This window comes from Ambystoma mexicanum, chromosome 12 (assembly GCF_040938575.1).
Source record: "Ambystoma mexicanum isolate Mex_15411 chromosome 12, UKY_AmexF1_1, whole genome shotgun sequence".
NCBI lineage: Eukaryota > Metazoa > Chordata > Amphibia > Caudata > Ambystomatidae > Ambystoma > Ambystoma mexicanum.
The window spans coordinates 51,508,835-51,523,112 of record NC_090936.1 but is presented as its reverse complement, the minus strand read 5'-3'; the positions used below and the strand labels follow the sequence as shown (position 1 = coordinate 51,523,112).

Genomic DNA, 14,278 nt, shown 5'->3' with positions numbered 1-14,278 from the left:
ACTGGCAAGGCACTCCTCGCTCCATGTCAGTCTGCTGCACTGGCAGGGTAGCCTGGGCTCCATGTCAGCTCGCTGCACTGGCAGGGCACTCCTGGCTCTGTGTCAGGCCGCTGCACTGGCAGGGCACTCCTGGCTGGCTGTCAGTTCCCTGCACTGGCATGGCACTCCTGGCTCCATGTCAGCCCGCTGCACTGGCAGGGCACTCCTGGCTCCATGTCTGTTACCTGCACTGGCATGGCACTCCTGGCTGCATGTCAGTCCGCTGCACTGGCATGGCACTCCTGGCTCCATGGCAGGCTGCTGCACTGGCAGGGCACTCCTGGCTGCCTGTCAGTTCCCTGCACTGGCATGGCACTCCTGGCTTCATGTCAGTCCGCTGCACTGGCAGGGCACTCCTGCCTCCATGTCAGTCTGCTGCACTGGCAGGGCACTCCTGGCTCCATGTTTGTTACCTGCACTGGCAGGGCACTCCTGGCTCCATGTCAGGCTGCTGCACTGGCAGGGCACTCCTGTCTCCATGTCAGTTCCCTGCACTGACATGGCACACCTGTCTCCATGTCAGTTACCTGCACTTGCAGGGCACTCCTGTCTCCATGTTTGTTCCCTGCACTGGCATGGCACCCCTGGCTCCATGTCAATCCGCTGCACTGGCATTGCCAGTGCAGCGGGCTGACATGGAGCCAGGCGTGCCCTGCCAGTGCAGGGACTGATATTGAGCCAGGAGTGCCCTGCCAGTGCAGCAGACTGACATGCAGCCAAGAGTGCCCTGCCAGTGCAGTGGACTGACATGCAGCCAGGAGTGCCATGCCAGTGCAGCGGACTGACATTCAGCCAGGAGTGCCATGCAAGTGCAGGTAACAGACATGGAGACAGGAGTGCCCTTCCAGTGCAGGTAACTGACATGCAGTCAGGAGTGCCCTGCCAGTGCAGCGAACTGACGTGGAGTCAGGAGTGCCCTGCCAGGGCAGGTAACAGACATGGAGCCAGGAGTGCCCTGCCAGTGCAGCGAACTGGCATAGAGCCATGAGTGCCCTACCAGTGCAGCGGACTGACACGCACCGAGCCAGGAGTGGCATGCCAGTGCAGGTAACAGACATGGAGACAGGAGTGCCCTGCCAGTGCAGCGGACTGACATTGAGCCAGGAGTGCACTACCAGTGCAGCGGGCTGACATGGAGCCAGGAGTGCCCTGCCAGTGCAGCAGACTGACATGCAGCCAAGAGTGCCCTGCCAGTGCAGTGGACTGACATGCAGCCAGGAGTGCCATGCCAGTGCAGCGGACTGACATTCAGCCAGGAGTGCCATGCCAGTGCAGGTAACAGACATGGAGACAGGAGTGCCCTTCCAGTGCAGGTAACTGACATGCAGTCAGGAGTGCCCTGCCAGTGCAGCGGACTAGCATAGAGCCAGGAGTGCCCTGCCAGTGCAGCGGACTGACGCGGAGCCAGGAGTGGCATGCCAGTGCAGGTAACAGACATGGAGACAGGAGTGCCCTGCCAGAGCAGGTAACTGACATGGAGACAGGAGTGCCATGTCAGTGCAGGGAACAGACATGGCTCCATGTCAGTCCACTGCACGGGCACTTCTGGCTGCATGCCAGTGCACTGCAGTGGTATCACACGAATTACTTCATGACAGGGTCCTCTATGCTCGAAATGAGGCCGCTCTTCTGGCAGGCTTTGCCTCAGCTCCACTGTAAGGTGCATCCATGTCATTACCAGAGTGAGTTTCCGCCTCCACGGCACGAAGCTCAGAACTTCCGCCGGCTGGAGCAGACGACCCCCAATTCTTTATCCCACCAGAAACATTCCAAGGTCTGTCATTTATAGTAATTACTCCAATAAAAACAAACTGGCCACTGCAGACAACCGTAAACATAGCAGCTGCCCACCCGGTGCTCCAGGTGTGAGGGTCACTGCGGCCTAGCTGCGCTCTACTCCCCACCTCCCACGCAGGAGGACTGTGTGACTTCTTCCCTCCAATCGGTGTGCATCACGGTCCATGCAGTGTACAACTCCTATCAGGGCGCGCCGCAACTCAGGGATCACCTTCACTCAGTGAGCACCGCCTCTCAGTGTGCATCACGGTCCAGGTAGTGTATAACTGCTATCAGGGCGCGCCGCAACTCAGGGATCACCTTCACTCAGTGAGCACCGCCACTCAGTGTGCATCAAGGTCTAGGCAGTGTACAACTCCTATCAGGGCGCGCCACAACTCAGGGATCACCTTCACTCAGTGAGCACCGCCACTCAGTGTGCATTATGGTCCAGGTAGTGTACAACTGCTATCAGGGCGCACCGCAACTCAGGGATCACCTTCACTCAGTGAGCACCGCCACTCAGTGTGCATCACGGTCCAGGTAGTGTACAACTGCTATCAGGGCGTGCTGCAACTCAGTAAGCACACCATCTCCCAGGGACCACCCGCACTTAATGAGCACCCACAATGAGAGAGCACCGTGGTTAGCAAGCACATACCTCCTAACAGAGAGTACCACAATTTAGTGTGTGCCACTGCTCAGTAATTATCTCCCAGGGAGCACCTCCACTCAGTGATCACCGCCACTCAGTGATCACCTCCCCTCAGTGAGCACCGTCACTCAGTGATCACCTCCACTCAGTGAGCACCACCACTCATTGAGCACTGCCACTGAGTGATAACCTCCACTCAGTGAGCACTGCTACTCAGTGAGCACCTCGGTTCATGTAGGAAATGTACACCTCCACTCAGTGAGCACCTCAAACCAATGAGCACTTCCGCTCAGTTGCCAGCTCTAACAAATGAGCACTTCCACTCAGTGCCCAGCTCAAACCAATGAGCACTTCCACTCAGTGGGCAGCTCAAACCAATGAGCACTTCCGCTCAGTGGGATGCTCAAACCAATGAGCACTGCCACTCACTGGCCAGCTCAAACCAATGAGCACTTCCGCTCAGTGCCCAGCTCAAACCAATGAGCACTTCCACTGAAGGGGCACCGCAACCAATGAGCACCTTCACTCAAGGAGCTGCTCCAACCCATGAGCACCTCCTCTCAAAGGGCTCTTAAATCAATGAGCAATGAGCACCTCCACTCAGTGGACACCTCCAACCAATGAACACTTCCACTCAGTGGCCAGCTGTAACCAATGAACACTTGAAAGAGTGGGCACCTCACACCAATGAACACTTCCACTCAGTGGACACCTCCAAACAATGAACACTTCCGCTCAGTGGGCAACACCAACCAAAAAGCACTTCCACTCAGGGGGCAGCTCCAACCCATGAGCACTCCCACCCCACAGACACTTCACTCAATTAGCACCTCCACTCAGTGGACACCTCCAAACAAAGAACACTTCCACTCAGTGGGCAGCTCAAACCAATGAGCGCCTAAACTCAGTGGGCGCCTCCAACCAAAAAGCAATTCCACTCAGGGGGCAGCTCCAACCCATGAGCGCTCCCACCCCACAGACACTTCACTCAATTAGCACCTCCACTCAGTGGACACCTCCAAACAAAGAACACTTCCACTCAGTGGGCAGCTCAAACCAATTAGCGCCTAAACTCAGTGGGCGCCTCCAACCAATTAGCACTTTCACTCAGTCGGCAGCTCAACGCAATGAGCACTTCCACTCAGTGGGTACCTCCAACCAAAGAGCACTTCCACTCAGTGGGCAGCTCAAAGAAATTAGCAATTCCAATCAGTGGGCACCTCCAACCAATGAGCACTTTCACTCATTGAGCATCCCCAACCAATATGCACTTCCACAGACTGAGCACCACCAACTAATGAGCACTTCCACAGAGTGGGCACCTCAAACTAATGAACACTTCCACTCAGTGGACACTTCCAACCAAAGAGCACTTCCACTCAGTGTGCACCTCAACCAATGAGCATTTCCATGAGCACTTCAGAGGGGGCACCTCACACCAATTAACACTTCCACTAAGTGGGCATCCCCAACCGAAAAGCACTTCCACTCAGGGGCCAGCTCCAACCCATGAGCACTCCCACACCCCAGACATTTCAATCAATTAGCACCTCCACAGAGTAGGCACCTCCAACCAATGAACACTTACACTCAGTGGACACTTCCAACCAAAGAGCACTTCCACTCAGTGGGCAGCTCAAAGAAATGAGCACTTCCAATCAGTGGGCACCTCCAACCAATGAGCACTTTCACGCATTGGGCATCTTCAACCAATGAGCACTTCCACAGAGTGAGCACCACCAACTAATGAGCACTTCCACAGAGTGGGCACCTCTAACTAATGAACACTTCCACTCAGTGGACACTTCCAACCAAAGAGCACTTCCACTCAGTGTGCACCTCAACCAATGAGCACTTCAGAGGGGGCACCTCACACCAATGAACACTTCCACTCAGTCGCATCCCCAACCAAAAAGCACTTCCACTTAGGGGCCAGCTCCAACCCATGAGCACTCCCACATTCCAGACATTTCAATCAATTAGCACCTCCACAGAGTGGGCACCTCCAACCAATGAACACTTCCACTCAGTGGACACCTCAACCAATGAGCACTTCCACTTAGGGAGCTTCTCCAACCCATGAGCACTTCCACTCAAACGGCACTTCAATCAATGAGCATCTCCACTCAGTGGACACGGCCAACCAATGAGCACTTCCACTCAGTGGGCATATCCAACCAATGAGCACTTCACAGAGTTGGCACTCTAACCCATGAGCATTACCACTCAGTGGGCATCTCCAACCAAAAAGCACTTCCATAGAGTGTGCACCGCCAACCAATGAGCATTTCCACTGAGTGGGCAGCTCAAAACAATGAGCACTTTCACAGAGTGGGTACCGCCAACCAATGAGCGCTACCACAGAGTGTGCCCCACCAACCAACAAACACTTCCACTCAGTGGGCATCTCCAACCAAAAAGCACTTCCATAGAGTGTGCACCGCCAACCAATGAGCATTTCCACTGAGTGGGGAGCTCAAAACAATGAGCACTTTCACAGAATGGGTACCGCCAACCAATGAGCACTACCACAGAGTGTGCCCCACCAACCAACAAACACTTCCACTCAGTGGGCATCTCCAACCAAAAAGCACTTCCATAGAGTGTGCACCGCCAACCAATGAGCATTTCCACTGAGTGGGCAGCTCAAAACAATGAGCACTTTCACAGAGTGGGTACCGCCAACCAATGAGCACTACCACAGAGTGTGCCCCACCAACCAACGAACACTTACACTCAATGGGCCTCTCCAACCAATGATCACTTCAGTTCAGTGGGCATGGTATGGTATGATAATGTTTATTTATATAGCACCTATAAACAGGCAAGTGTATTTCAAAGCGCTCCATGAGGGTGGGAACATGGGGAAAAAACAGTCGCTCAGAGCCCTTGAAATTCTGAGACAATAATAGTCTGCACGGGCAGAGTAAGTGTGTGTAATACATTTAACAAACAGCGATTCTGCAGTTTTGTAAAGTGCATTGGGGTGCAGACAAGGGGGAACAGACAGACGATCTTCAGGTGCAGTGTATTCAGATCGTGCAAGTGCACAGACTGTCATAGGGAGAGGGAAGTCCAAGTGCACCCAGTCGGTGGAGACTGGGGTAAGTGCAGAGAGAGCCACTCCCTAGGGTAATTTCTCAAGTGCAGTAAGGGTGGGTGGGTGTAGGGCCCTGAGGCAAGTGTGAGAGAGGAAAAGCGGAGGTGCCCAGGACCTGTGAGACTCTGAGGTACACTAGGCGGCCCGTCAGCAAGCTGTTGGGAAGAGGAGGGAGAGTGGGAAAAAGCATATAGCTCGGTTAGCATGGTAGAGGGAGAGAGAAGGAAGAGGCGAAGAGGAAAGTCTTGAGGAGTTTCCCAAACTTAAGAAGATCAGGCTCAAGACGGAGGGCGGCAGGGAGGCTGTTGCAAAGGAAGGCACCTTCTGAGGATAAGGGTTTCCCTCCAAATCTCTGCTTGGAGAACTGGCTCACTCGCAGAAGGTTGGAGGTAGATGAGAAGAGGGCTAGTGAGGGAGAGTATTTGTTAAGAAACCACGACGTTGCAAAGAAATACCAGTGTCCGAATCACGCCAAAACCATGGTTTATGCATCAAACCTACAATTACACTTTACTATCATGGTTTGAAGAAGAAACTACGTTCTCTGCATAAAACTATAAATAAAACCCCAGCGCGTAATATTTCCTTCCGTAGGCGTTGGGGGATGCCATGGCAACGTTGGTCTCCCGTTTTCCAATCGTCACGCGTTCTCACACGTCAGAGACATTTGTCGATCATGTGACTGTTTATTCATTCATGAACTACTCCCATATGAGGGATCAGCGCTTCTGAATTTCGTATTCCTAGCATTTGACCGTTCTTACTATTTTTTTTTTGGTATTTCGACTTATGCCTTGTTTAAACGGTTTGCTGCTGCCTTGACTTCTGTCCATGAAAAGGAACTCTTGATTACCGACCCTCTGAACGCTTCTTGACCTGCTCTGTTTCACGTTGATCATTGTCTTCCTGATACTCCTTCCTCGACCCGGCATTGTTCATCAACTGATTTTGTCTCCCGATTTTGATTATTTCACCCGGAACTTTCAAGTTGTGCTTTTGGATTTACTCTTCAAGAACTTTGTCTGCCTTCACAAAACCACTCTCTGGATTTATCTACAAATTTGTACTTTCTTACGGATTACGGAAAACGAACTGCCTTAAAGAATTAAAGAGCTGGTGCTCGGACTAGAGACTGTAGTTGAGCACCTTAGGCGTCCTCGTGCCGGCGGGTTGTAGGTGGATTCAAGAGTCTACTCCCTGGATTTCAAGAAACTGTTACGCTACAGAACATATTTTCCGTTATGGTAAGATTGTCTATGTTAAAGGTTATATGCATGTTATTTCATGTCCTAAGTTAAACAGCACTCTAAGTATTAGCATTAATTGTTGTCCTGTATCCTCTGATAATAGGATATGCCCATCTGGATTCGAAAGCTGGGTTTTTTTGGCTAAGAAATTCTTGTAATTTACAAGGTATTAACATTAGCCTTCAGATACATATATTTAGCTATTACTAGTGTGGTGTTAACAGTGTGTTTTCCTTTGCAGCCAACTGAATCCTGTGGCGTCCATCCATCTTTTAGCCAATTGATCTCTCAGTTAATCATTCAATACTCCTGAGAGTTACATTGACAAAAAGAACTCGTCGGCTACATGACAAATTAAACTCCCAAGCAGATCACCTCTGGTATACTTCAGGTGATTCTAACAATATTTAGGGAGGCAGCATTGCAGGTAGGTAGGTTTCAGGCCCCAGATAACCTTGTGAACAATGCAGAGGGTCTTGAACTTTATCCTTGCAGCCACGGGGAGCCAGTGAAGGGATTTCAGCGCCTGAGAGATGCAGTCCCTGATCTTCCGGTTCTGTTCTGGATGAATTGCAGAGGGTGCAAGGTAGAAGCAGGGAGGTTGAGGAAGAGGCTGTTGCGGTAGTCCAGCCTAGAGAGAACCAGGGCTCTGGGGAAAGTGAGGAAAGGTAGAGTACCTCTGAGGAGGTGTAGCTGATAGACTTTTTAGAGATGTCCAAAATGTGAGAAGAGCAGGAGAGAGTGGAGTTGAAGATGACCACAAGGTTTTTAGCCTTGCAGGTGGGTGCGTACAAAGGGCCAAGGGAAGCCGGCCAGAGTGAGAGTGGGAAAACGGGAGCAGGGGTCCCAATGCAAACGATCTCAGTCCTACTGGTGTTGAGACAGAGGTCGTTTGCAGCACACCATGACTGCATAGTTGACAGTCAGATATGAGCGAGGAGGAGGAGGAGGAGGAGGAGGCAGCTGAGGGTAGCCTGAAAGATAGTTGTGTGTCATCCGCATAGCATTGGAAGTTAGATGTGAAAGTGGCAATCACACGTACCAAGGCAGCCATATAGACGCTGAAGAACCAGGGGGATAGGTTAGACCCCTGGGGAATGCCACAGGTTGCGAGAGCGATAGTCAAGAGAAAGGCTCTGAGTTCCACCTGGGATGGGCGGTCGGAGAGAAAAGAGGTTAACCGTGCCAGAGCCAGACCTGTAATTCCCAGGGTGTCACAGAGATGTACTATCAGGTTTTTGTGGTTAACTGTGTCAAAGGCAGAGGAGAGGTCAAGGAGAATGAGAACATAGGGAGTGTTAGTGTCAAGGTTTGAGAGTAGGTCTACATGCGTGTTCAGAAGAGCAGTTTCCGTGCCTCTGGATGCTCTAAAGCCAGACTGATGGTCGTAGAAGCAACCAATAGATTCAGTGTGGAGGGTCAGCTGAGAGATAGCCAACTTCTCCAGGAGTTGGCCCAGGAAAGGAGTGATTGAAATAGGGCGGCACTTTGCCAGAAGGGCGGGGTCGCCAGAGGGTTTCTTGAGCAAAGGGTGCACAAGGTAGTCTTTAAGAGCAGTTGGGAAAATTCCAGTGGAAAAGGATAGATTGCAGAGATCCGCCAAGGCTGGGGTGAGGGAGTCAATATTGTCCTTAATGGGTTTGGAGGGGCAGGGGTCCACCTGTTTGGATGAAGCCTTCATAGACCATCTCCAACCAATGAGCACTTCCACTCACTGGGCACCTCCAACCAATGAGCACTTCCACTCAGTGGGGACCTCCAACCAATGAGCACTTCCACTCACTGGGCACCTCCAACCAATGAGCACTTCCACTCAGTGGGGACCTCCAACCAATGAGCACTTCCACTCACTGGGCACCTCCAACCAATGAGCACTTCCACTCACTGGGCGTCTCCAACCAATGAGCACTTCCACTCACTGGGCACCTCCAACCAATGAGCACTTCCACTCACTGGGCGTCTCCAACCAATGAGCACTTCCACTCACTGGGCATCTCCAACCAATGAGCACTTCCACTCACTGGGCATCTCCAACCAATGAGCACTTCCACTCACTGGGTATCTCCAACCAATGAGCACTTTCACTCAGTGGGCATCTCCAACCAATGAGCATTTCCACTCAGTGGGCACCTCCAACCAATGAGCACTTCCACTCACTGGGTATCTCCAACCAATGAGCACTTCCACTCAGTGGGCACCTCCAACCAATGAGCACTTCCACTCACTGGGTATCTCCAACCAATGAGCACTTCCACTCAGTGGGCACCTCCAACCAATGAGCACTACCACATAGTGGGCACCTCCAACCAATGAGCACTACCACATAGTGGGCATTTGCAATCAGCGAGCACCTGGAAGGAGCGCCATCCAACACATCTTCTCCAATGACCATTAGTCACCCTATCTCCTAAGCCGCATCTGCCCTTTGCCCCAACCCATCTCTAGGCTATGATACTATGCCAACATTCCTATACTCCTAGCTGAACTATGTCATGCTATCTGCACCACTATGTGTAATTTACTCTGCTATTTTGTGATTCCTCGTACATTATTGTAACTTGTATAATCTGTAACACTCTAAGCTTTGCATTATCTTATTGCTGTGCCCTGTTACCCAGGGGTCTGGTGCTCATTAGAAGTTAATAAACATAATAAACAAACAACGTAATAGCCTGGGCCCAGGGTGCACCCCCAGTTCTGTTGGATGCGTTGCTGATTGTAGGTTCCATTTCCCCAGACATGACTGTCTATACAAAATGGAATCCCTGGGGGTGGGGGGGCTGGCGAGGGGCTGAAGAGGAGCTGAACATGAGATGCAGAAAAGGTGGAGCAGAGTTAAGCGGCAGAGAACTCTCACAGGGTCTGGAAAGGAAGCACCTACAGCTGAGTCACTGGCCGCTGCTAAATTATACACTTTCCCGTGGGCTAACATAGCGCCTCGATGTGATGTTTGAGTAGAGGTGTAAGGGGCACCTGGTGGATTGTCCATGACTGCGGGAGCTCTGTGTTTCTGCAACGCCACCGCTGCTTATGACTTAGGGTGACCAGATTCCAAAAGTAAAACACTGGCACAGGACAACTAGCATGTGGCTATCAAGGCACTGCACTTCAATTCCGGTTGGAACAGAAGGGGGGTTAAGTGTTACAGAACTGGTGGAATAAACACATATTATAATTAATTTATCACAAACGACCACTATGTCAATTCGTAAAACGCAGCATGTCTTCGGTGTGAGATTGTGCATACCTGCCTACCAAAAACCAGGAGCAGTGGATTTTCCAATGGAAAAATAATCTTGCGCAAGGGGGACAGAGAGCCCAATTCCGGGACAGTCCCGTCAAAACCGGGACGTCTGGTCGCCCTGTTATAACTGGCATTGATCGAAAGCGTTACTTCCTTCCATGCAACCTGCCGTGCTCACGTGATCGCACTCTTGCTGTATGGCACCGGGTGAAAGAACATCCTATGACACGCCTGGCACCACTGCCAGAGAGGAGGTGCGGGGAGACAATGTCATCTAAGCTGTGTGGGGGGGGGGCATAACATAGTACAGAGTGTGCTGAAGCAAGCTGTAGGCAAAATGCTGGACATCCCACGCAATCCACTCAAAACTGCCAGCTTGCCAAAGTAAGGCGCACCCCATGGCACACAGTACCCTCCATCCCCGACTCCCACCCAGGCTCTTTATTCTGAATGGGATAAAAGGCCAGTCTGGAGAGCGAGAAGAGCAAACACTCGGCCAGGCAGGCTGCGCAGACCTCACACCTCGGGACATGCATTGCAAATGGTCGTTGCTGTTCAGCCGTCTGTGTAAACGCACACGGCAGCCTAGTGCCCGGGCGCCTAGTGCCAGCTCTCGCGCCCTGTGCAGGAATGGCAGATACGCCCGGCGCGCGACTTGCGCGGCGCAGGCAGCGGGGTCCCAGCGCGGCCCCTGCTCAGCTGCACCTGCTGCTGCCCCCGCGCCCTGCACTCTCACCTGAAGAAGACCTTGGAGAACAGGGTGGCTTTCTCAATGGGCGACCTCTGCATGGTGCGACCGGGGCTGGCGGGCTGCGGTGGTGGAAGCCAGGATCAGACTAGTCCGCTCTGTTCCCGCTCCCCCACCTTATTGCCTCCTGGCTGCTGATGTCCCTCCCCTCCCCGGTGCCAGCGCAGGAGCCCGGCACCGTCCTCCACCCACCTTCGCAACCTCAGTCCTTCTCTCCTCCTCCTGCTGTCAATAGCGGCACGTTTTTCCCTCCCCCTCTGTCTTTCCGGGGAGAATCTGCCCCTACTCCCACTAACCCAGGGGTGCCCTCATTGCTCTGGTATCCAGCGTGCCTTTCAGGCGCTCAGCGCAATCTCATTAACGTGGGCTCTTACTCTCCTCTGTCATCAGTGCAACTTCATTAACTTGTATGCCTTTGCTACCCCACTCGCCTCTGTCCCCCAGTGAAACTTTCATTAACTTCTGAAGCTGCCACACTATTCTCTCTACAGCTAACTTGTGCAGTGCTGCGTCTCCAATCTCATATGTCCGAAATGCCAACGTTTACTAATTATTTTGTGCAGATCTGCTACCCCACACGTTCATTAACTTGTATAGCTTTGCTACCCCACTCGCCTCTGCCATTGGTGCAACTTTAATTATCTTGTGCAGCTCTGCTACCCCACTCTCCTCTGCCATTGGTGCAACTTTAGTTATCTTGTGCAGCTCTGCTACCCTACTCTCCTCGTCATCGGTGAAGCTTTAATTAAGTTGTGCAGCTCTGCCACCCCACTTTCCTCTGTCATCAGTAAAGCTTTAATGAAGTTGTGCGGCTCTGCTACCCCACTCTCCTCCGTCATCAGTGAAGCTTTAATTATCTTGTGCAGCTCTGCTACCCCACTCTCGTGCGTCATCGCTGAAACTTTAATTAAGTTGTGCGGCTCTGCTACCCCACTCTCCTCTGTCATCGGTGAAGCTTTAATAAAGTTGTGCGGCTCTGCTACCCCACTCGCTTCTGTCATCTGTGAAGCTTTAATTAAGTTGTGCAGCTCTGCTACCCCATACCCCTCTGTCATATGTGAAGCTTTAATTAAGTTGTGCATCTCTGCTACCCCACTCTCCTCCGTCATCAGTGAAGTTTTAATTAAGTTGTGCAGCTCTGCAACCCCACACTCCTCTGTCAACTGTGAAGCTTTAATAAAGTTATGCAGGTCTGCTACTCCACACCTCTGTCATCTGTGAAGCTTTAATTAAGTTGTGCATCTCTGCTACCCCACAGTCCTCCGTCATCAGTGAAGCTTTCATTAAGTTGTGCATCTCTGCTACCCCACTCTCCTCTGTCATCAGTGGAGCTTTAATTAAGTTGTGCAGCTCTGCTACCTCAATCTTCTCTATCATCGGTGAAGCTTTAATTAAGTTTTGCAGTTCTGCTACCCCACACTCCTGTGTCATCTGTGAAGATTTAATTAAGTTGTGCATCTCCGCTACCTCACTCTCCTCCGTCATCGTTAAAGCTTTAATTAAGCTATGCTACCCCACACCCCTGTGTCATCTGTAAAGCTTTAATGAAGTTGTGCATCTCTGCTACCCCACCCTCCTCCATCATCAGTGAAGCTTTAATTAAGTTGTGCATCTCTGCTACCCCACTCTCCTCCATCATCGGTGAAGCTTTAATTAAGTTGTGCAGCTCTGCTACCCCACACTCCTGCGTCCTCTGTGAAGCTTTAATTAAGTTGTGCAGCTCTGCTACCCCACACTCCTGCGTCATCTGTGAAGCTTTAATTAAGCTCTGCTACCCCACTCTCCTCCGTCATCAGTGAAGCTTTAATTAAACTGTGCAGCTCTGCTACCCCAATCTGCTCCGTCATCTGTGAAGCTTTAATTAAGTTGTGCTTCTCTGCTACCCCACTCTCCTCCGTCATTGGCAAAGCTTTAATTAAGTTGTGCAGTTCTGCTACCCCAATCCCCTCTGTCATCTGTGAAGCTTTAATTAAGCTATGCAGCTCTGCTACCCCGATCTCCTCTGTCATCGGTCAAGCTTTAATTAAGTTGTGCAGCTCTGCTACCCCACACTTCTGCAACATCTGTGAAGATTAAATTAAGTTGTGCATCTCTGCTACCCCACCCTCCTCCATCATCAGTGAAGCTTTAATTAAGTTATGCATCTCTGCTACCCCACTCTCCTCTGCCATCGGTGAAGCTTTAATTAAGCTGTGAATCTCTGCTACCCCACCCCCCTCCATCATCTGTGAAGCTTTAATTAAGTTGTGCATCTCTGCTATCCCACCCTCCTCCTTCGTTGGTGAAGCTTTAATTAAGTTGTGCAGCTCTGCTCCCCCACACTCCTGCGTCCTCTGTGAAGCTTTAATTAAGTTGTGCAGCTCTGCTACCCCACACTCCTGCGTCATCTGTGAAGCTTTAATTAAGCTCTGCTACCCCACTCTCCTCCGTCATCAGTGAAGCTTTAATTAAACTGTGCAGCTCTGCTACCCCAATCTGCTCCTTCATCCGTGAAGCTTTAATTAAGTTGTGCTTCTCTGCTACCCCACTCTCCTCCGTCATTGGCGAAGCTTTAATTAAGTTGTGCAGTTCTGCTACCCCAATCCCCTCTGTCATCTGTGAAGCTTTAATTAAGCTATGCAGCTCTGCTACCCCGATCTCCTCTGTCATCGGTCAAGCTTTAATTAAGTTGTGCAGCTCTGCTACCCCACACTCCTGCAACATCTGTGAAGATTAAATTAAGTTGTGCATCTCTGCTACCCCACCCTCCTCCCTCATCAGTGAAGCTTTAATTAAGTTATGCATCTCTGCTACCCCACTCTCCTCTGCCATCGGTGAAGCTTTAATTAAGCTGTGCAGCTCTGCTGCCTCACACTCCTGCATCATCTGTGAAGCTTTAATTAAGTAGTGCATCTCTGCTACCCCACCCTCCTCCTTCATCGGTGAAGCTTTAATTAAGTTTTGCAGCTCTGCTATCCCACTCTCCTCCATCATCAGTGAAGCTTTAATTAAGTTGTGCAGCTCTGCTACCCCAATCTCCTCCATCATCTGTGAAGCTTTAATTAAGTTGTGCAGCTCTGCTACCCCGCACTCCTGCTTCATCTGTGAAGCTTTAATTAAGCACTGCTACCCCACTCTCTGCTTTCATCAGTGAAGCTTGAATTAAGGGGATTTTGGCGGAATTACTTCCGGCAGAATTACAACTGTAGTAATTCCACCGATTTTGACATTTTTCGGCAGAAAGTGGAAGGATTTACTTCCAGCATGATGCTAGAGGTAAATCCCCCATTCCAGGGCAAAACTTGTAGTATGGCGTAGCAGGAAAAGTGGCCGTAATTCCGTTACCGCCACTTTTTTCCCACACCGCCATACTTGTAAAGAGACCCATTTCTCTCTGATTCTCAAAAGTGTTCAAATTTTCTAATCCAACATAAACATATGAGTCAAACTAAAAACGTCCAAATAGCCTTGCTGCTACTCTCTTCAACCT

At 51.0% G+C, this 14,278-nt stretch overlaps 1 protein-coding gene across 1 annotated transcript in view; it reads right to left on the bottom strand.

The window, feature by feature from the left end:
• The window catches only part of CFTR (CF transmembrane conductance regulator), a 1,072,657-nt gene extending 1,061,784 nt beyond the window's left edge, over window positions 1-10,873 (bottom strand). The window contains exon 1 of the mRNA XM_069627944.1: window positions 10,798-10,873. Within this exon, the coding sequence (XP_069484045.1) occupies window positions 10,798-10,850 (53 nt within the window). The 5' untranslated portion in view covers window positions 10,851-10,873. The remainder of the gene's footprint in view (window positions 1-10,797) is intronic.
• Window positions 10,874-14,278: the final 3,405 nt, after the last annotated feature.